General features: G+C 44.5%; 1 protein-coding gene across 6 annotated transcripts in view; it reads left to right on the top strand.

Annotated features, from left to right (window-relative positions):
• Positions 1–23418, top strand: part of CADM1 (cell adhesion molecule 1) — a 158015-nt gene that overhangs the window by 86928 nt on the left and 47669 nt on the right. For all 6 annotated transcript variants that reach the window (XM_085209095.1, XM_085209096.1, XM_085209097.1 and 3 more), the window contains exons 2-3: positions 19051–19197; positions 20508–20660. In XM_085209095.1, the coding sequence (XP_085065221.1) occupies positions 19051–19197; positions 20508–20660 (300 nt within the window). The remainder of the gene's footprint in view (positions 1–19050; positions 19198–20507; positions 20661–23418) is intronic.

Genomic DNA, 23418 nt, shown 5'->3' with positions numbered 1-23418 from the left:
CTGCTTACCAAATTTGCTGTTAGCTCCCTGCACGGTGCTGGGATCCCATGGTCCCGATTCCCTCTGCAAGGCGACTGATGCCCTCTGTTGAGCTCTCAGCAGCCGCTTTTTGGGTCATCTTCACTGGTTCTGGCACAGAGCAGGGGTGGGTGCACTGTGCTGGCAAAGCTGTGACAGTTTGGGTTTCCTCTGCCTTCTATCCGTAGGCTGTCAGCTTCTCAGCAATTAGTTCACCGATCCTCTCTTAATTTAAGATGCTCTCATTTCTCATTCTGGCTGGCTTTGAGTTTTTACCTATGAAACTCTTTAAAGATGCTGAATTTCTTTTAGATGCTACATGGGTTACAGAACAGCAGAGAAACGTGCAAAAAAGCCTGAAAAGTGCAGAAGTGTATTTGGATGATGTGTTCAGCATCTCTGAGCATTATTTTTAACTAAACGGTGCGTTGAGTTCTGATATGTCAAAGTGACATTGTGGAGTATGGATCTATATATTAACAGCACTGTTTCTTATGAAGAATAAACTCCCTTCTGTGCTAAGGCACGGTAGTCTCACTTCCAGGACATTTCAGCTCTGTGCTGCTAAAACAGCATTATGGAAAGCCAAGCGTTCTGTTTCCTGCAAGGAAAGCTCACATCAAGCAGTGATACTCTTTCTTTTAGTATTCATTTGTGAATGCCACCTTTGCATAAGTACAATACTTTGGGCAGCGCAGTATCAGCATAATGGAAATCTCATTGGACCAGCCAAGTTCCCTGGTTTGGAGCCAGACATCTGGGTTTGGGTTTTTTATTGCATTCTTTAGTAGTATTAGGGAACCTAATAAAGCCTCCTCTCCAGGGTATTGTGTTAAGAACCATATTCCCAACCAATTACAAAACTGTTCTACATCAGTAATGAGCCCTTGCTTTGGGATGGCGGGAAGGCAGGCACAAAACTTTCAATGAAAGCTGTGAAACCTTTTCACTTGAATAGATGTGTGCCTGTTAATTGGGATCACCATCTGACGTGTTCCCTTCAGCTCTGGTTGTGTGTCAGCAGTAGGGGAGGGAGGCGTTAGCAAAGGGAGAAGCAATGGAGAAGCTGATTTTGTGGGATTTTTGCTTTTAATAGTTTTGTGGGGTTTTTTTGGCAGCGATGTTGAGGCACTGTTGGGCATTTCTCAGACCAAAGGATACCCCAATAATTTTCTCAAGCTGAAAAATCCCAACTTGCATTTGAGATAATGACTGAATCAGATATAGGGCAGTGAAGAGAAGCCCAGGGTTATGACCACGCTGGCATGCAGTGCATGGAGAACCCAAAGAGAGCCGTAGGGTCACGGTGTTGGCTGTGCATAGAGCTGAAGCAGTGGGACTGAGTTCCTGTCTGCTTTGGGCTACTGTATGAGCATCAGTGTTGTGGGTGTTGGTTCAGAAGAGGCCCAGGAGCTCCTGTGATGATGGGCACCGGTGCGGTGCTGAGGATGAGGTTTGGAGGTGCTGTGAAGCACCGCCTGGCAGTTGCAAGAGAAAGTGACGAGCTTAATTAATTATGTGGCCTTTCAGATTGAAATGAGGAGAGTGGCAGCTAAATTTCCTTCTTTTCCAATTCCCTACCCCTGTTAGGTTACACCATTGTTTCTTTGGGCATATTAAAATAGAATTTGACTTAAGTCATTATCTATTGTCCCCCACGTTACTGCCATGTAATCGGCTTGTTGTACAATCTCAAAATCCTTAGCTTTTTACAGGAAGGTTTGTTAATGAGCAGAATGTAATTCCTTTTTTTTTTTTTTTCTTTTAAGAAATTATAAGAAACAGCATCCCCATAAAATCTTATGATTCATGAGCGTTTGTTTTGTTCTCATAATGCAACCTAAACTAAAAAGCCATTCATCAAACTGTAAGGGCTGCTCATGGCTGTCTCTGGGTAGCACGCAAGGGATAATTCATCCCAAACCAGAGAAAAGCACATGTTCGTTGATCCATTTCCAGGCGTGCTGTTTAGATTCCCTTATTCAGGGTTGTGACAGGAGGATGAGCTGCTACCGAATTAAATATATGCAGTAGAAAAACGAAATTTTCCTGGTTGAAGTAACCTAGCTCATTTTCGATGTTAAGCATATGGCGTCTGTGTCAGAGTGTTTTTCTACAAAACCTGAGTGTTTTATCTCATCAACTGAGCTTAATAAATTCCATTCACAGAATCTTTATTCCGTGGTAATGAGTTTCAAGCAGCAGCCGAGTGAGCTGGCTGTTGAGGTGAGCTGTACTGGTGCAGGAGGGATGTTGGTGGTGTTGGTGCTCCAATCTGGGCGAGTCACTGACGTGGCTACAGAGGTGGAACTCATGGAATGCCTCGCAAGGATGGGGTGACTGATGATGGTGCTGGTGGAGCTGCTCCAGGTAACAGCTAACCTGCATGGCTGGGGTCGTTGTTACGATGGTTTGCCGTCTACTCTTAAGTGTCGTGTAGTTATTCTCAGTGTAGGTTGGTTTTTAAAAAAAAAACAGAAGTGCCTTTAGTGCAGAACCTCCCGTACTGGCATTGCAGCAAAAAACATCTTAAAGTTTATCAACTGCTCTTAAAATATTGATCCAGGCTGTAATTTTGGTGACTTACTGGAAAAATACCTAGGATGGATTGCACTTAGCTTGCAGCTCCAGAAATGTGATGTATCATGCAGTTTGTTGACGTTATTGGAAAGTTGGCCTTTCTGGATTTAAAAGAAGAAAAAAAGTGTTTTTACCAACCTTATTTGGGACATAGAGGGTTTCTTAAGTAAAATTTTATTGATGCAGGTGGTCTGTTTGGCTCGTTTTGACTGGAGTACAAAAGCAGTGCCATCTAGTTGGGTTCCTGGGAATATGCCCAGCTTTGAACCTACCTGCACGCTCTTCAAGCTTTGAAAAATGGCTGTTTTTCCAAGAGTGTAAGAAAAATGATCATTTGTCCTTTAAGAAAAACACTGCTTACCAATGCAAAGCCTCACTATGACTGTGCAGCAGTGCTAAGCGTATGTGTGGAAAGTGAATCTTTATTTAATTCTAATAACAGTAGAGATCATGTTGGCTTTGTGATAGTCTGAGGCACAGCTGTTGTGTAATATCCACACCGTGTGAATGGCTGTAGCAAGGTATCAAACCTCTAAGGTATTTTTTTTCTTGCTATTTGGTGCTCGAATGGATTGCATTGGTTTATTGGAGTAGTGCTGACTTTATGCTCACAGTAATTAATTCTCTTTTCCGGGCTGGGGGAAAGTTGGTTATAATTTCTTGCGTTCTTTTATCATAAGGCCAAAGGAGGAACTCAGCATAGTGAGCAGATAGGAGCAGTGCATACGTGCATTTTAAATTCAGTTTCAAGCAGTTAAGAAGATAGATTTTCAGTGGAGTGGTCTCTCTTTATTAGCACACAATCCTCAAACGAGGTGACCCAAAGAACCGGTGCAAGGATGTGCTATCCATTTCAGAGATCTCTGCTGAAAGAAAGCTGGGGCTGAAGTTGGCTTCATCTGCATCCTGGTGGGGTGCTCGGTACCCAGTGTCCCATCCACGTGCACCGTGGGAGCCAGCACAGCACCGGTGCCTCCAATGGGCATTGGGGAGCACCATGAAGGCAGTGGTTTCCCAACTGGTTGTGTCCTTCCCTCCCCTCTGTGCACACGCTGTAACTTCCTAGAAGTCTGCAGTCTGTTGCCTTGCCAACACCGTGCATCGCTTATGGGTGGGAAGCAGGCAGCAGCAGGGAGCCAGCCCAGCAGCACGGGAGGGCGGAGGGGAAAGGGAGAGAATCTCCATGATCTCAAATCACGCGTTTACAGACTGGGAAAGTGGGGAATTAATGCACATTTCCAGCAATCAGTGTAGGACTGTAGAATGGCTCAGATTGGAGGGGAGCTCAAAGCCCACCCAGTGCCACCCCCAGCCATGGGCAGGGCTGCCCCCCATCAGCTCAGGCTGCCCAGGGCCCCATCCCACCTGGCCTCGAGTGCCTGCAGGGATGGGGCACCCACAGCAATCTGGGCAGCCTGACAATATTCCTTGCTACTTTTAAGATAGGACAACAGTGTAATTTTTTTAATGATGGCTGATCTTGGAACGCATCCATTTCAAATCTGGGTTTGCCTTAATGTCGGAAGTCAGAGCTTGATGCAGTTTGCAGTCAGCTCTGTGCCTGCTGTCCTGGTACCCGCTGCTGTTTGCCATGTGCATGTCATCTACAAATTGAAAATTACTTGTAGTGGTCTCCATTTGAATGTTGCTGTACTTCTCGAGGGAGAAGAGAAAATTTAAAACAAATTTTAGAAGTTCTTTAAGCTTTTAACATGCAACAGGTGCGCCAGCATCTTGTAATGCACTCTGCTTGTATTTTTCTTCCTTTGATGGTTCATCCCCAGAAAGCAGCCACACAAACACACACACAAATGGCATTTATCTCAGCTGATGGCAGCTGAGATGGTCACTGTAGAGGTGATGGTCACGTTGTCCGTGTGGTCAGGGGACACATTGGTGGCACTGTGCATCTGTTTCTGCTCTACATTTCATGTTCTGCGAGCAGGATTCCTGAGCTACCACCAGCTCATAGGCCTTTGGCTCTTTGTTTTGGTTTCACATTGCATTCAGCATTGGCAGCTGGAGAGGTGTAACCTGGAAGAATCAGAGCAGGAGATGCTGGAGCAAAGCAGGGTGGTACTGAGGTACTGCCACGTTCCACAGCACTGCTGAGCGCCTGCAAAGCCCGGTAAGGAGTTGCTCCTTTTTTCACAGTGGCTTGTGAGAACAGCAGCAGACGTGGCAGCTGGCAGTGCTTCCGTTGCAAACAGTTCAATAAAGGCATAACCCTGACCCCTTTTCTTGCTCTCCCCCATCCCCAGCACTGCCTTCAACCCCACAACTCTCACTCCTTTTGCAGCTGCAATTGCACTCTGACTGCAGCAGGCGATGGATAAACCATCCCACTCCGCATGGGAACGTAGCAGAAAATTAACATTACAGTCAAAAAGATGAAAATATGAAATGTGAAGGCTGATTTTTTTTTTTATTTTTTTTTTGCTGTGGTTTTGCCTCGCAGCGTGCTGCTTCAAAGAAGCAGTGAATTGAAGTCACTAGCTGTAGCTGTCTCGTTCTTTCTCGAGGCAGTGTTTTGATAAATGTTGATGAGTTTAACTGTAAAACTAAATGACATTTATAGCACGATGTATGCTTTACCCACTGCTTAATTATATCTAATGGTGTTGCATGTAAAAGGCATTTACCACTTTACTTTTGTTTAAAACGACAATCCAAACCTCAAGGCCTGTGTTGTTTTTTAAAGAAAGACGAAGACTTAATTAAAAACTAAATACAATCTATTTTTAAAAGGCAACCACAACTTTTAATATGTGATAGAAATTACCACGTGTTTGATACGAGTGCTTGTGAATTCCAGCCGGATGGGCTCCTGTGGTTGGCACTGGTGCTGCAAACCAAGAGTGGAACTGTTCACTGCTGCACGGAGGTGCCAAGCAAGCAAAAATGTTCCCTTTCTCCTCATTTCTGTATTGTTTCTGTAAGTGCTGTATCATTGCTGTAAGTCCAGAGGCAGTGGATGGGAAAGGGCTGGTGTAGTTATAGAGTGACAGAATCACAGTCACTGGGGTTGGAAGAGAGATCTGAGATCATCTGGTCCAACCACCCACCTACCCATCAATGTTTCCCCACTAAACCACATCCCGCAGTACAACATCTGAGCTGTGCTCAGGAGCATAGAATCCTAGAATGGCCTGGGTTGCAAAGGACCACAGTGCTCATCCAGTTCCAACCCCCTGCTGTGTGCAGGGTCACCAACCAGCAGCCCAGGCTGCCCAGAGCCACATCCAGCCTGGCCTTGAATGCCTGCAGGGATGGGGCATCCACAGCCTCCTTGGGCAACCTGTTCCAGTGCATCACCACCCTCTGAGCATCTCCCCTTTTTGGTTCAGTCATGGGGGTGTACTGAAAGCAAATCCCATAGATAGAGGGGGGAGAAAAAAAAGCATGCGTTGTCCTTTCCTATGTGTATTTTTTTATAGTTTGTTTTTCCCCTTCACCTGAGAGAAGCGCTGGGTGTGGGCTGAGAGAGGGACCTGCAGATTCCATAGCAAGTAGATTAATGCTTAAAGACACTGGCATTGGTCTTTTACTGCCATTTATAAACCTGATGGGTGGCAGACTGAGGGCTGCTTCCACATGTGTTCTCCCTCTCCTGTGAAATAATAAATATGGTAAAATAGCTCTCAGAACTGCCTTTATCACAGGGAGGAATCAGGACAGTTGGTGTAGCAAGAGACTTAAAACTTACAAATATGTTGCCCTTTAGGCTAGCATTCATCATTGTGTCTGATCTGGAATCCAGACTAAAGCCTTTTGTTATTATATAACTTTTTATTCTTTTTTTTTGGAGTAGATGCAGAAAGGTGTTCTTGCTTTGATTGTAATGCTGAGACTTCTTTCTCCCTGACCTTTTTTTTTTGGGGGGGGGGGGAGGGTTGGCGGTTGTGTGGCTGATAGTGTCTGTCATTCTTTCTGTGTCATGAAAGATGTTGTCTCTAATCTCTTCCTTCAGGGGAAAATGAGGAAAAAAAATAAAGGCAAAAATCGCCTAAGCACAATACCCCCATCAAACTGTGATGTGCAGATATTGAAGTGACCCAGGGCTCTTAGGACTGGATTTCCCAAGCACTGAAAAGCAGCAGCAGAACTTCAGCAAAGAGATGAAGCAGGAAGTTTCTCAGCTCTTTTTATAAGCGGTTATTAAGTGAAGGCAATGCAAGCAATGCTGCTTATAGAAATGACAAATGACTAATTAGAAGTGTAAAGCCCAACCAGTGCCACCCCCGGCCATGGGCAGGGCTGCCCCCCACCAGCTCAGGCTGCCCAGAGTTCCATCCCACCTGGCCTGGAGTGCCTGCAGGCATGGAGCACTCCATTCACCACCACTCTCTGGGCCCATCCATCCACCTCCTTGGAAGGTAAACGTTCAGCATCCTCAGGGACAAGCGTTCACTTCCACGCTGCCCATCCTGGATTTGTTGGACGCCTTCTGCAGAGGTCAGTGATGGTGTCAGTGCTGGCAGCCCGATGGATGGCTGTGGGGCAGCAGATGCAGGCAGTGCTGAGCTGCAGCCCTGCTCAGTGCACTGAGAGCTGCTCCCTGCCTGCAGACGTGATGGGACTGTAATGCAAAGCCATGACATTGGTGTGCTTACTCTTGTTTGTCCAAAGAGAACATGAAGAGTAGGCAGATAAGGCACGTTATCAACTTCTTGAGTTGCTTTGCTATTGCGGTGCGAATTGAGATCAGCTCTTCTCCCATGATTTCAAGCTGTGTATTAACTTCAAAGGGTGAAATACAAACTTAATTTAATCCCTGGAAGAACTCATCCTTTTGCATTCGATGTTTGATGTGTTTGTACATAGAAGTGCGGTTTAGATGCGTAAGCTTACAGTTGCTCAGGTTGGTGGATGTTTTAGCTCTCTCTAAAACTCTCTTTTCGTGGATAAAAGTTCTGGGGGTGTTTGCTTCAAGTCTTACAAAATAACTCCTGTGTACAGCACAGCTGATAAAGCGGTGTGGTTTAAGACTATCTTAAAGGATGGGAATTGGCCAAAATACCTCACGGAAAGCACTGTGTTCCAATTTATCATCTATTATCCCATTGTGCCTCAGGACATTTTCTGCAGGCTTGCACATTTGTTACTAATTTTGTCATTTAATTCTCGCCTTTTGCAGTGACAGAACTAAAGATTCGAGAACAGCTTCAGATTACATGCGCAGACAGTTAAGGGAGATCCTTTCTTATGAAAGAGATCAAGCTGTTGATCAAAATTCATCTCAGATACTTCATGGAAATAAAGATTTCTTGGATTTAGAAGAGATTATTAAGCTGCACATTGTGACAGATGCTACTGACAGTAAAATATTATGGATATTAAGAATCTGCGAGAAGTGGGTTATAGGTATGAATAGAAGAATTATCTGCTCGTTAGAATAAAATGGTTCCCATCATCTGTCTTAAAACAGTTTTCCTCGTTATTGGCAAATCCCATCGTTCTGTGTTGGCTTTTTGTTGGGGGGTGGGTGTAGGTCGTGTAGCATCTAATAATTGAGTGCGTTGAGAAATGGATTCTGAGAGTGACAAGAGAACACCTGAAAATCACAAAGACAACCTCACAAGTGGAAGTTTAACCTCTGCTTGTCCTGCACCCATACAGGCATCGTTGGCTGCCTGGGGAAGACGTGGCACTGAAACAGACCTTGCTGTGCCCTGCAGGTGATGTGTGCTGTTGGGAGCATAGGTTCAGTGGCCTTGGCACGGCCATGGGGCTGCTGCCAACCTGCACGGTGCACAAATGGAGGTGAAGATGCAGCTGGCACACCTGCAGGCATGTTGCTTCCTCCTGTACTTGGGATTTCAGCATGGATTTTACAGCTCTGTGCCAGAAGCAGAACTGAATACAAGGCAGTGTGTGCTGCTCAGCGACGTTGTTCTGATAACACAAATGCACTGAATGCACTCATTGTCTCTGAAAACAGAATATTTTATTAATGCTTCCTTTTCCCACCTGCAGCAACCTGCTGTACGCAGTCAGACTCCCATTCCTCATAGCACAAGTCAGAGCAGGTACAGGAATATCTGTGTATTTTAAACTCTGGATTAATCAAGGTCTCCTTCCTTAGATCTAGGCTCTGTGTGTCCTTGGTAGCGGTGTAGCTGGAAGATAAAAAGCAGATAAGAAATTCTGTATTAGAACAGCATTAATAATAAATGAATGTTGATCCTAATTGAGCATTATTTAAACATACTGAATGGAGGCAGCAGTCTGCTGGGACCGTCTTATGTTGTCAAACTACATCTCCCTTGCCAATGCTGCCTCTGAACGTCTCTCTTTGGTAGCACGAGTGGATTGCTGCTTCTCAGGCGGTGCCCTTGACGGATGATGTCTTGCAATGGTGACAGCAGAGCTGGAGGAATGCGTGCACAGAACTTGTGACAGGTGCACGCAGTGCATTTCTTTGGAGGCACTGCACAGCTTTGCCCTTCGCTTTCGTTTTTGCTTTCACACCCACTCTCTTCACTTCTCCCTTTTCCACATGACAGCCCCATTTAGGGGCCAGCAGGCACGGCTCAGGGGTGACCAGCTGCTCCTGCTCAAGCAGCAGGTGACTTCCACGTCCTGCCTCACCAGTACCTCCACTTTCTGATTCTTTTCCACAGCGCGCGTCTTTGAGGCATGATGAGTGGTGGCAGTGTGAATCGAGCATCTCCTGTCATCTGAAGCCCTCGCTGTTTCTAAATTGCTGTGTTCGTGATTGAAAGCATCTTGGAGCCAGGACTTGGGCACGCAGAACTGAATGACCCACATTGCTGTTTGAGATCGTGTTGTTTCATAGAGCTTTTTCCTCTTTGGTAAAAACGAAAACATTCCCTAATTTCCTTTTTCCTACTCAGTGAGTGATGAGCGATTTTTAATTGGGTGTTTGTCTCCTTGCACAAAGCAGAGCAATGTGGCTGTGCTGCAGTGTGGCTCAGTGCTCAACAGTCCTTCAGCCTCTAGAGCCAAAGCACAGCTGCCTGCAGACCAGACCTATGTTTCTCCATCCTGACTTATTGGTAAGGCTCCTTCAGAGTGCCTTCTTCCTCATAATGCCCATGTACAGGAAATGCTAACCTAAAATAGGAAGCCAATTCTCTGCAGCACCTTGGCTTGCTCTCTGCTCTGAGCTCTTCCCTCTGCTCCCATTCTGTCCACAGTGGTTTACTTTCTTCCCCTGGAAGGATGCTTCGTTGTTTTTTGGTTTTTTTTTGCATCTTTTATTATATTTTTTCCTAAGTATTTTTGTGACCCTACCCTGGCCGCAGCTGCTCCATCACAAGCAACTTGCAGCAACATCCTGTAAATCATAGAGCTGTAGGATGGCTGAGGTTGGAGGCTCTGTGTGTGATGTGCTGCAGCTGAGGACTGCTGCTGAACAGATGTCCTTTGGCTCTGAAATGCTGTGATAAACCCCTGACCTTAGCAGTGCAAAGCAATGGTTTAATAAGTGACCTTTTATTGTTTTGCAGTGTACTGTCTATTTCCAGAATAGAGGGAAAAGATTGGCCTGTTCCTGAAAGCTGCTCTTGTGGTTAAACAGGGCAAAGCATCCCTACCTATAAATATAGATAAATAAAAGGCTGCAGTACCAACACCATTTATATACGTGAGCTGCCAGATGAGGTAAGAAATGAGTTCTGAAAGAGGAAAAATACAGCCAGCAGCTTTCCAACTTAGCCATGGCAGCAAAACATACAAATTGTGCTTTTAGCCATCATTGTGGTGAGTGTGACTGGTGGGGTTCTTGCTCTGCCTGGTCATATTCAGAAAGGCTGAATTTCTGGCGATTGCTGTAAATTTTGTTCTCTTATGAGACTTGATCTGGTTAGAAACGTGGAATGAGAAGAAACAGATTTGTGGAACAGCAGGCTGTGTTGCAACAAGCTGCATTAATCCTGAGAGCCATGACGGATTCCTGTGTGCTGCGTTCCCGTGAGCCTTGTTTGCAGAGCCCCACGGAAGGCAGTGGCAGATAAGATCTGTATTGATTCTGAGCATCCTCTGATGGTAACCTTTGAGGGGACAGGCAGTGTATGGCCGCGGAATTTTATCTATCAATATCTGAGTAATAGAAAGACAAGCATGACATCTAATCCCAACACAGGTGACAGATGATAAATCTGAGCTGGTGTGGTTACTGGAAATGGGAGGCAGCGAGAGGGAAGGCTGGCGGGGCGGTGACGGACGTGGGCAAGTCAGGAAATGCTTTGGGCTGAGAGATGTTTCGGCCAAACGTGTGTAGATTCTCATTATAGGTAAAGGAGTTTTATTCCCAAATGCAGTATATAAGATCCCAGTCATTTGCATGAGCTATGGGCTGCTTGGTGGTTCCTAGCAAGTGGTGCAGAATGAAAGACTGCTGCTCCCCACGTGCATTAACCTCGAAGCAGATATTCTGCAGGGGTGATGCTGGGCTGGCCCTTGTGTTTGCTACCCCACTCCTGGATCCATCCCACAGTGCACAGCTCCACGCTCCCTTTGCAAATAGGGCTCCCAAAACTCCTGGGGCTGGGGGCTGGGGCAGCCAGTTAGAAACAGGGCACTTCCAGCAGCTTCGGGAGTAAAGAATGCTGAGAAATTTAATAATTCAGGTGGAGAGTGATTCAGCAAAGGGACCGCTCGCCTTCGGACTAACAATACTTAGCCTGCTATGTTGCTTTAGCAGTATTTCAAATCAGTTTTCCATCTTTATACCATTCCAGTTGCACGCCAGCAGAAAGAATTCCCCGATGCAATTTCATCATGCAGAAATTCACAAATGTTTAAAGTAAATAAAACCCTCAGTGTCAGTTTGGAGCTATTGTCATCTTTTATTCTTACTCTTTAAACAAGAAAAGCAGTAAAGGTGACTATAGCGTTGTTTTTTTTTTTTTCCTTTCCTCCAGAAATTTAATAGCTCTGCACAACTTGCTCAAATTTGCAGTATATTTTTCTGAAGTGTATAATTCATAACACAAACACGGTTCCCATAATAAGCAAAATTTTTAGCACCATCTTGCGTATTCTCTCTGAAGCCAGGAGAGCACTTCAGTGGAGGAATGTTGGCTGCGGCTCAGTGAGAGCTGGGCAGAGGGGTGCTGTGCCTCGCTGGGTGAATCAGTGATGAAAGGTGCTGAAAGCATTCACACGTGTGTACACTTGTTAAAATATGTATCGAGAAGAGAGGGAAATAGGTTCCTGCAATTACAGAGGTTGAGTAAAGCGTATGACAAGAAAATTAAATAGCTTGCTGAATGGTGGAAGTGTTTTTGTCCCTGCAGAAAATGTCAGATAAACTTGCTGAAATTCACAGTAAATAAGAGAATGGGAAGACTTGTGGGGCCAGGCCCTGTGGTGGTGTGGCTTGCAGTAGTCCAGTTGGATTATTGGTCATCCGAAATTAATGTGTGCGGATCGGGTGATGGAGTCTATCAGAGAAGGGCATCACAGAGTCATAAAGATTGGAGAAAACCTCTGGGATCATCCAGTCCAACTGCCCACCATCACTGCCCGCTGACCGTAGCCCTGTGTATTCCTCCTTCCCTTTCCTTGAACACCTCCAGGGATGATGACTTCCCCACCTCCCTGGGCAGCCTGTGCTGGTGCCCAACCACTCTTTCTGAGAAGAAATTCTTCCTGATACCAAAGCAGCTCTTAGAAAACCAAGCAGAGTGAATGGGACGCAATGGAAGGTGGGTGAAGAGAAGGCATCTCCCAACATTGCTGCATTTAGGGCTGATCCCGGCTCTTCTCGTAAGTTAGCATGGAGCTTTCATCTGGTCTCTATCTTTTTCAGATCACCTTCTGAGAAGTGATGAACCTTACCAAATAATTGTTCTCTAGGTGGAAAAACAGAAGCATTGTACTTAATGTCAAGTAGTTCCTTAATTGATGTGCTTCATTAGTGACAGGCAGTAGCGGTGTTATTACAGATTTGTTATTACAGATACTGAAAGTTGGGGAATAGTTTCTGTGAATATTAATCCCCCACCTCCTTTTTTCCACCACAGAAGAACTTTTTTAGCTTGTGCTCTTCCACAGTGAACACATCAGGTGCTACCAAAACTCACAGCGACAGAACAGACGTGGAAATCAGCGCCCTTCATCATAGCCATCCTTTTTAACTCATGCTTATTTATTTTTTTTTGGTAGAGGAAGAATAACACGCATGAAAATTTGAAAGCAAGCATGAATGCAACGTGAGCATTACCATATCAATTTGCTGTAGTGAGAACTTCAGACGCAGAAGTGGAGATGCTTATATCCCATTTCCTCCGTTTCCTTTGAGCGCCGTCTGCTCCGTTGGGTTCTGAGGCTGCAGTGGATGCTGTGTTCTGAAGTAGCTGTCACTCACAATATGTGGGGATTTTACACAGAGCACAACTTCACATCAGCTTATTGGAGATGACAGCAAAACAAACTTGAAAATGAGATTTTCTAGAGTTCTGTTTGTTTGCCAGCAGTACTTTTTTTTTTTTTGAAGAGCTCTTTCCCAGAGGAGGTACAGTTGCATTTTGGCCATGCTAAGACAGTTGCTCGCCATAGAGGAGGTTTTGAAGAGACAGTGAGAGCTACTTGAATGCAGGAAAATCTCAGAGATACTTGACTGAAGGTCACGAAAGTGGTAATTAGATCTTATTAGAAAAGAAAGTTGCTATTTCAAAATGTTAGATGTAAATCTTGATTGAAAATAAATTTTTCCTTCCAGGTTGGGAATGAAATTGAAAGAATAATTATTCATAAACGTCCATGTGCAGCTTCAGATTCTGTGGCTTTGGGGGGTTTCCATTATTATTTTTACCTGGGCTGGGCATAGAAGGAGGACTTCAGGGCAGAAAGGTATCAGTAACTGGCAGCCAGTTGAAGTGAGCAGACCCTCACAACGGGCTGGTGGGGCTGAGAAACCCAATTTTATGCTAAGAAATTGCTCTTTCACATTATAGACCAAAAGCCCTTGGCTTCTTCAGCAAAAATATGAGTAATTTTCACAATGTGGTATTATTCAGTGTTATCATCGTCATCTGTTCACAGCTGTACCTTGAGCAAAATGTGTTCCTCCCACTCCCTGGGGGCTCTCCTGGGGTATAAATGTGAGCTCTGGGCACCTCCTGTGCCCATCTCCCACCTCCCCGCTCTGTGTGATGGTGGTGGGTGCAGGCACATGCTGCTTCGTGGTGCTTGTGATGGCTGTGAGTGCTAACCGTGCTCTGAAGTGGTGGCTGCGGTGGCTGTGGATGTGTGCTCCAGTGTGGAGTCAGATGGCTGTGGACATGTGCTCCAGCATGGAATCTGGTGGTCATGGACGCGTGCTCCAGTGTTGTGTCTGGTGGCTATAAACATGCTCCACTATGGGGTCTGATGGCTGTGGATATGTGCTCCAACGTGGTGTCTGTTGGCAATGGACATGTGCTCCAACGTGGTGTCTCTGATGGCCAAGGTCGCATGCTCCAGCTTAGTGCCATGGATACGTGCTCCAAGGCGATGCCTGCTGCACACCAGCACTCAGCCCTGCTGCTGTGTCACTCGCAGCTTTTAACTTGCAAGGCTTTCAGCATCTCTCTTCGGCAGACAAAATGGACTGGGAGATGCGAAGAGACTAATAATAGTGCAATTACACTCCCTCAGCCTGTCAATACTAACAGGTGCCCTTGAAGCTGGTGCAGTCAGTGTCTGAGATTGGAGTTGTGCTGCTCATGGAGGCAGAATGGTGCATCTTTGTGCACATCAGCTCCGTTAGCAAAGCAGTGCAAAGGCAGTGATTTAGGACTCATTCCTTGAGCACATCTTTCCTACGTGCCATAAGCTGTGTCTCATGCCCTTACGTGCACGTACAATTTTGTAGACAGCCCGATCTAAAATTGCTACCATTCTCTTGTGCATGAAAAGATGCCATGAAATTAACTCTGTAGGAAGCAATTGCCTTTTGTTGCCGACACAATTAGTGTGGATTGTCCATTCTTCTCAGAAGTTCGAGTGTGACGATGCTCTGTGTTAGAACAGCCTGCAGGGCCAGATGCACTGAGCTTCAGCAACTTGCTTTCAGCACGCCATCGTCATTTCTGTCCCATCTCCTTAAAGCCAGGACTGTAAATGGTGATTTGTTTTCCTCCTCCTTGCTGCTCCGTAGCAGCTGATGGCTGCAGAATGCCTGAGGTCTTTCTGAAGAGGCAGATTGTGATGCTTCATGGGGATGCTGATCTTTGTGATGGGTGGGAAGAGCACAGGAGCTGCTCGGTGGAATAGCAGTGATGAGGAAACAAAGCCTTTGGTGTAGGAATTTCAAGGTGTTTATAACCCTTCTACAGTGCTTCTTTCAACCTTTTGTTGGTTATTTAATCGTTTCATTCTTAGATAGCTGAAATTGGTAAGTTTTGACATCAAAATTACATTAATTCTGTGGATTGATCATCATGTCATATTTTTCCTCCAAGACACAAACAAATACTTCGTATGTTTCAATGTAGGTTTTTAGTTGGTGGGTTTTTTTTTTTCCCCTTGACTCAATTTATTAAGAGGAATTTTGTGAGTTTACATAGTTGAGGTTTCATGAAAATTACTCTTTTTTGAAAAGCCTTTCTGTTTTCTGTGTATGGAATCAGCAGTACTATTGGCCATGATGAGGTACCTGTGGCTGGTGTTGTGTTGGGAATTGAAGAGGCATGTTCACAAGCACGTATTTCTCATCTTTCCATCTCCTCCTTTCTTCACTCCATCCTGATGTGCTGCAAGTGGAAAAAAGAATTAATTTTCAATGTGACCACTGCATATGAGCCAAGGTCCCTGCACTGTGGCCACCTAAGAGAAACTTATTCTAACACAATTTGCTGTTCAAAGTCTTCTTACTTTGCAGCCTTAGAAACAAATACTGCAGTGGTTCAATGCAGAAATACAAGTGTAAAAATTAATTGTTTAGTTTCTAGACAAAATCTTTCCCTGAGTGCTTCCCTCCATCTTGTCCTTCCTTCCTGTAGGTTTTCTACATTGCACAGCCAAAGAATTGCTTTATATAGTAAAGGAGACACACAGAGCATTTTTTTCTTTCCCTTATATTGCAGATATCTGTTTTGGTTATTTCACGTGCTCATTAATTTTATACATGTATGATGCGTTTATATCATAGAATGGCCTGGGTTGAAAAGGCCCACAATGCTCATCCAGTTCCAACCTCCTGCTGTGTGCAGGGTCACCAACCAGCAGCCCAGGCTGCCCAGATCCACATCCAGCTTGGCTTTGAATGCCTGCAGGGATGGGGCAGTTCCACATCGGTTCAGTCCCCCCTGAAGCCCATCTCAGAAGCCAGCTCATCTCACTGTTTTCCTCTCTCAAAAGCAATGTACTACACTCGGCTCAAGAATATTCTTGCATCTTACGTCAAGTGCAAGTCATCCAGTGTGTGTAGGCAGCGATGAGAAGCTCAGTCCAGGAAAGCATGTTTTGAAGAACTGCCTACCTGTGAGCACAGGTTATGTGTGTGCAGGCAAAAAGATTGCCTGCTGAGTGTGGGTAGGGCTTAAAAAAACTGATTTTCATTTGCAATTTTTTGTTCTCTTTTTCTAGGGCCTCAATGACTTCAGAAAATGGTTGCAATTTTTTCACTTCCACTTTTTTCGTGCTAGGCTTGATCTCCTTGTGTGCATGCTAAGGGATTCAAACACCTTGTTGGAAATAGAGACTCGATTCTCTTCGTAGCTTTTTAAACAGAGCCCAAAGGGAAGCGAATTACGTGGGCAAAGTTGAGATTTAATCAATCAATCCTACCTAGGTTTGAAATACGAAGTCTGATCTTTGAGTCTGTCCCTTATGTTGTAGAGCACTGAGAAGAGTTCTTTATCAATAGTAGCCTTTCTTTTTTTTTCTTTTTTTTTTTAATTCTCTTTCTGTGATTCCATTTGATGTCTGTACAGTTCAAAAATTGAGAAGCTGTAGATGCTGAGAAGCTGTGGTGCCCCATCCCTGCAGGCACTCGAGGCCAGGTGGGATGGGGCCCTGGGCAGCCTGAGCTGGTGGGGGGCAGCCCTGCCCATGGCCGGGGGTGGCACTGGATGGGCTTTGAGCTCCCCTCCAACCTGAGCCATTCTATGATTCTCCCTCTCTCCACCCAAATCTTTATGCCATTAAAAGACGTGGTGATGCTTTAAATGTCTGTATTTTGGTGAAAGTAATACTCCCCGGAATGCTTGCATAGCGCTGGTAAATATTAGCAAATAACTTCCTGAAATGTTTAAGTGAAAATGGGTCTAGAGAGTTCTCGCTTCACATTGCATGTTTATTTAATTTGAAGTTTGTAATTGAAGCTGTTCTTGGTAACTGGGAGCAGATGTGAATGCAGATAACCAAAAGCATTAACTCGTACTGCCTGGTGCTGTTAGTTAAGCAAACAAATTTAGGTCAGCAGAGCAAAGGAATCTGTGCAAACAACAGCCGGATGGGATGCCCTCTGGTTCAGAATAAATACACAGACATCCACTACGGTTGAGCTGATGGCTGTGTCAGACTGTGGGGTGTTGTCCTCGTGTGCCCTGTGCCTCTCATTAACCCCAAAGCCTGCGGGAGTGCAAATATTCCTTGAGACAGATCCTGACGCCAGCCTGGACCTCGATGCTGGCCTTCCAAAGCAATCAGTCAGCAGGCTTAACGTAGCAGCATTCCAGCATGAAAAGCTTCAGTGGCTTAAACTTCAAATAATTTATTTCTAAATTACTTCTACTGTAATTTTTATTAATTCAAATAGGCTTCCAAGCTGATGTAAAACTCAGTAAATGCAAGGAACAGTTTAATGAATTGAAAATAGGATTGAGTCTTTTAAAGTAAATGTAAAAAAATATGCTTGCAGTAATTGCTTAGATGGAAATCAAGTCTTAATAGCTTTGTTAATGATTTGTAGCGAATATTGCATTTATGAGAACATATCAAGCTGATCCTTGTGCAAGAACCTTGTTTTGAATGGGTTTGATAAAATCGTTCTCTGGGAGCAGTTAGTGGTGGTTCACGTTTTCATAGAGTGGAATCACAGAATGATAGAATCCTTAGAGTTAGAAGGGACATCTGAAGGCCATCAAGTCTGACTCCCCTGCAGTGAAGTGAATAGGGAGACCACATCTCCATTAGGGTGCCCTGATTTTGGCTTGCACTGCTGCTGGAATATTGCAGCGTAGCCTCTGCTGGAGCCTGGCTGTGGGCAGGTGGGGGCTGAGGATCGCTTCTGGTCATTGGTGTCCTACCCACAGCTGTCTGTGATCAGTGTCAGACCAACTTGGCTGGGTGTAAAGTCTTGTATCACAGTGCTGTGAGTTCCTAAATGTGTGATGCTATTGCATCCCCTAGCTTTGCTTAGGTAGGCTGTATGTGACAAACATTTGTGCTGCCATGATTGGAAGTGTTGAAGAAAACCATGGTGGGACTGTTGGTAGCACACTTGTGTGGCTGGGTGTTCATCTTCTGACTCGAGAGGTTTGACCGTGGTCAGTATAGTAGCAGCTCACTAAAAAAAGGTGGAGAGAAGGCAAGAAAAAAGACAAACCAGAGCATAACAACCATCCCTGGGTGTTTCGAGTCTCAAAGTTTCTCCCCCTTCCTTGGGCCATCTACAAGTGAAGCTGCATTGCAGTTCTGCCCATGTCCATGCAGAAGGCAGACAAGCTGTGAGCTGCCCACAGGAGGGGCTTTGCTTCCTCCTCCCCTCTCCAACGGTGCTCTGCTTTGCTGTAACCTGACGTGGAAGGTGTGGAAAACATGAAATGCAAAATGCTTTTTTTTTTTCCAAATCAAGGTCCTCTGCATTCTTTATAACGGGAACCAGATTTCTCCGTGTGCATCTGATGTAATGATTCAATTCATTAGAAAAAGAGTTTGGAGGTGGTGACCTGTAAATGATTACAAGACTCCCACGGCATAATTGCATCGAGTTCTTCTTTCCCACCTCTGGACGTTAATAGCACCCACTGATGAGATGTAGTAAGCGAAAACCAGTTCACAAAAGCATATCTGCTGAAGTCAAAGGACAGATACTTCTTAAAGCAGATTTTTCTTTTAAGGTAATTTAACAATATTCATCTTTTTAAGGGAGGAAGAAAATTTCTGCTGTTCGCATGCATGTGGCATGGAACATCTGCTCCCAGGGCTGGTATGAGGATTAAGGCATGGAGAGGTGGATAAGTCCAGGGAGATTTTTCCCCGCTCATCGTTTTTGGTCATTTTTTAAAATAGAGGGAATGAAGTGACTTGTTTGCTCTGTACTGAGGCCGTACGGTGGTCATTTGGCAAGCAATTAGCTGTACAGCAGTCATTTTCCCACTATTCCCATCATGGACCACTCTTCCAATTACTCCTCTTTCATTCAGTTGTTTCCAGGATGGTCAAGAGGAGGAACTCCATCCTCAAATTTCCTGGTGTTGCTCGTTTGAGTATTCCAAATGAAACTTTCAGACGTCGTTTATGATTTTCATATTTCCTCTTCCTTTCCTTCCTAAGGTGATGGCCAGAACCTGGTAACAGAAGATGTGACGGTAGTGGAGGGGGACGTTGCCACCATCAGCTGTCGAGTCAAAAACAGCGACGACTCTGTGATTCAGCTCCTCAATCCCAACAGACAGACGATTTATTTCAGAGATTTCAGACGTAAGTTCAATTTTTTTTTTATTATTTGGTAACAACTTTTCCTGCACTTTGCTCGCAGTTAGGATAAAGGATATGCTGAGATCTTTTAATTTTATGTCGGACACTTAAAGTTTAGTCAATTCTTTAGAGGGCAGACCAGACAGGCAATCATAATCTTTCTCCTTAATGGAAACCTTGATGGACCCCTTTAAAAGTCAGACCATCTTCTTTGCAATAGGAATTGATTGTAGTAATTCAGGGTGAATTGCAATCGAGTGCCAAATATTTAGCTGACACAAACAAATTGAACAGGGCAAAGCAGAAACAGTGTAATGTTCTCAGAGGTAATCTGTTTGGTGGGAAAGCTGAAATTTTCAAGACGATCTCTGCCTCATTATAGCCAAAGCAAAAATCTCCCATCGCCGTGGGGACTGCTGAGCAAACCTGGCTTTGTTTCCTGTTGTGACCATACCACCTCATAATAGCTGGAATGAGATGTTTGAAATGGTTCGTAGTGTCACAACGGGGACCAGAGACACTGGGACATTGGGTGTTATAGGAACGTCTGGCAGAGCACGTTCTCTTCTGAAACACCTTTGACCTGTCTACAGGTACAGGCAGGCTGTGGAGCCTGGTTTGTTTCACTTGTGCTAACATTTGTGACCTCTGTGTTTCCTGGTAAGATTTGAAACATTCAGTTTCCAAATTTCTAAATAGCCACTATTGGTCATGGAAACAAATGTTAAATTATCCTTTCCCTACTTCTTTTGTTTTTCATGCTGTCCCTGGTTTACTCGCTGCAGTCTGAAATGCATACATAGAGGAGTGGATTTTCACAATAAGCAGTTTACCTCTGCATCATTAAGCTGTCTGAGTCATAGAATCATTGAGGTTGGAGAAGACCTCTCAGATTCCCATCCCACCATGCCCACTGACCTTGTTCCCCAGTGCCACATCCCCATGGTTCTAGAATCCATCCAGGGATGGTGACAACTCCCCCACCTCCCTGTGCAGCCCATCCCAGTGCCCAATGACTTTTTTGGAGAGTAAGTTTTCCCTAGCACCTAGCTTTACCCTCCATTGGCACCTCTGAAGCTAAACACCACGTGGAAAGCCTTGATGCTGTTCCTGGCTGATTTGCTTCTGTGGATTCTTGGTAACGATTTGAGAACAGAAGCATTCTATAGATCCCAGCTGTAACTCAAGAGCAGGATTCCAGCTACAGGCAGGAGCTGGTTTAGGTGCTGCTCAGATCTCTGCAGACTTTTGACTTTGTGTTGGGAAGAGGGACTTCTGCATCTGTCACTGCTGACGATCCCTTTGCTCCACAGCACTGAAGGACAGCAGGTTTCAGCTGGTGAATTTCTCCAACAGTGAGCTCCGAGTGTCGCTGACAAACGTCTCTATTTCTGATGAAGGACGGTACTTCTGCCAGCTCTACACAGATCCCCCGCAGGAAATTTACACCACCATCACAGTGCTTGGTAAGGACCCGACGGGTGCTCGTGGTGAACCTCTCTAATTGCTGATGAATTTTGTGCTTTCACTGGTCAGACTAATCTGATCGTACACTAAATATTTTCTTCCCAAACTCGAGGATGTGAAGGATGATATTATAATGAAGACAGACAGCATCTTTGCCCATCCGTGTTATTCCTTAAGGGCAATTATTACAAACAGCATAGCTCAGGAGCCTCCTACTATATGAAGATGGATAAGTTTTGCATGTTTCTCTGTTGATTTATCCAGCGAAATGTGAAGTCAGCTAATGGGAAGCAATAGTTTCCTATTAATTGTAGCAATTTTTTTCCACACTTAATGGAAAGTCTTTCACTCCACATCCTAAAGTTGCTCATTGCTTTAGGAACTGCCGTTTGAAGAGTTGAAGTTAATTCTGTCTCATCCCTCCCGTTCCCACCAGCCAAAATACGTTGACAGCCGGTCACACTGAGCTCTTGCCTTCTCTTGATGCTTTGCAGGGCTGTGGTGGATATGCAGCTGTAAGGCTGTGGTTACCAATAATAGCAGCTCACGCTATTAGCGCTCCTTCTACAGATTAGCTGTGGCTTTTAAGATTCTATTAATAGGAGAACCTGAATCACAGAGGATGATATGATGTGAGATCTCACTTGCTGATTAGTTTAAATCTTTCTCCTTTTATTTAATGAGATTTGGTTCTTACGTTTTTATATGTTGCTTAAATAACGTTTATAAGCGGTTCTACTACAGTTGTTATGTTTATCAACAGCTTTTAACTTCTAATGCAGTTTTCAGTTTCCATGTGGATGAGGAGCTCTATTCCAGCTTTTCTCGGTAATCACACCTAAACAAAGATACTGTGTTGTATTTAATTTCCCTACTTAACTTGAAATAATACTGTTTACTTGATTCATCTATAAGCTGGGACTGCATGTCTCCCAAGTGGGAGATGTAATGCAGTTGGGTTTTGGTGGTTCTCTTTTTAACACACGTTAGGCTTTAGAATCCAAGGAGAAGTCTGATTTATTTTCTTTTGTAGGTCTTCTGCTTCAGTTCTTTTTTAGAAAGATGTTCAGTATGACCAGTGTGTGCCTGCCTCTCCCTGGCATTCATAAAGCACTGAGCCTTTCCTGTTCGCCTTCATCACATGCTCAGGCAAAGCCATAGTTCACAGGGCAGGCAATAAAGATAGATGTTTATTATTAGAAGGCTGAGGAGGGGAGTGTTTATCTTAGCTAACATTTGTACTTTGAGACAGGATGTGCAAAGCCAAGGATAACATGTCTGTCTTTTCTTCCATATTATTGACTCCCCGATTAGGAGAAAAAATGGGACAGGGCTGGGGAGTAGTTATCCATGTCAGTACACCGTCGGTTCTCCTGGGGATTCATTCTCCACCAAAGATCTCTTAGTCATTACTCAGTCTCCTATATATTTTAAGTCCTATCAAAGAGTAATTTTGCTGATCTGCTTCTAATGGTACTCTTTGGTGAGCAGAGCAAAGTTTTGAGGCATCCTTCTTTGTAGTCAATGTTAGAAGAGAGCTTCACACTTTCTTTTCCTTCAGTAATCTTCTTCCCTCCTCTTCCCCACGACTTTAATGCCTTCAGTGAGACTATATGTAGATTTATTCATGCTTAATTGGAACATGTGAAAATCTCCAATATGTAGTCTGTTCTGTTCTTCTTACAGAAAAGCCACAAGTGACTAATTAGTCCATTTGATCATCTGGATGATATTTATACATATTTGTTCTTCATTAGCCAAAAAAAAACGCGTTAGTCACATTTGAACTATACAGTTGCTTAATCATATTGATCAGAGCAAAGTTGAGTTTCCTTTGGAAGTTCTCATTTTTTTTTTTCCCTGTGAGTGCAACTCCACGCCACATGAACTCTTGATGTTCATTTTTTCTCACTCTCCAGCTACTGGTGCTTCCATGGGGAGAGACTCCTTGCTTCTGTGTCATCACTGTTAAGCTTGTTTGTCACGTCTCTGTGTTAGGCTGCAGGCTGAAGCTCTGGCCTGTTTCTGAATATTACTGCCTTATGTTTCATGCAAGACACTTTATCTGTAGAGGAAAGTGGGGAGAATGGGCAATTAGCATCCTAAGGAGACTGCCGTGCGGTGCAAGAGTTGGTCACTCTGTGCATCTGTGTTGGATGCCCAGTTGACTGTCTCCTCTTCCTGGGGTGGTTTTGGGTTTAGTTTGGTGACTGCAGTCCCATGTGCTCCTGTGCCCGTTGCCTTTTGAGCATTTTCAATGAGCTTGATGGTCGCTGGCCTGCTTCCACTCCTTAAGGCTGAGACTTGAAACTGAACAGCAGGAGAGAAAAATTGCCTTCCGAGGTTAGAACTGCGGTAAGTAATGCACTCCCAAATGTCAGCTTTGGTGTTTCCTCTCCCTGTCAGCACAAGTCGAGAAATGTGCATGAAGTCAAACTGTATTTTTAAATAGCAACGTACACAACTGAATGCCGTGGAAGATTCAGACTCTTCTGCAGAGCGGTGCCTTGGTAGGAGGCAGAACTGAAAGTTAAGGATTTGATAAGTGATAATTTGTGAAACCACTCTGATTATTAGGTGGAGAGTGAAGGCGCTTACTCTGATTACTGCAAAACCATCTATCAAAGCATTTGATCGATTAAAAGATCAAGGAAGTGCTCGTGGCTAGTTTGCTCCAGTAGGCTTTATGGGTTTTTCAGGAGTCTTTCTTATCTTGCGCTAGCGATCAGAAAATGTCTTACTTGCCTTTTCATCGAG

The sequence above is a fragment of the Meleagris gallopavo genome, chromosome 26 (assembly GCF_905368555.1).
Source record: "Meleagris gallopavo chromosome 26, MGAL_WU_HG_1.1, whole genome shotgun sequence".
Classification (NCBI taxonomy): domain Eukaryota; kingdom Metazoa; phylum Chordata; class Aves; order Galliformes; family Phasianidae; genus Meleagris; species Meleagris gallopavo.
This window is presented reverse-complemented; position numbering and strand designations above follow the sequence as displayed.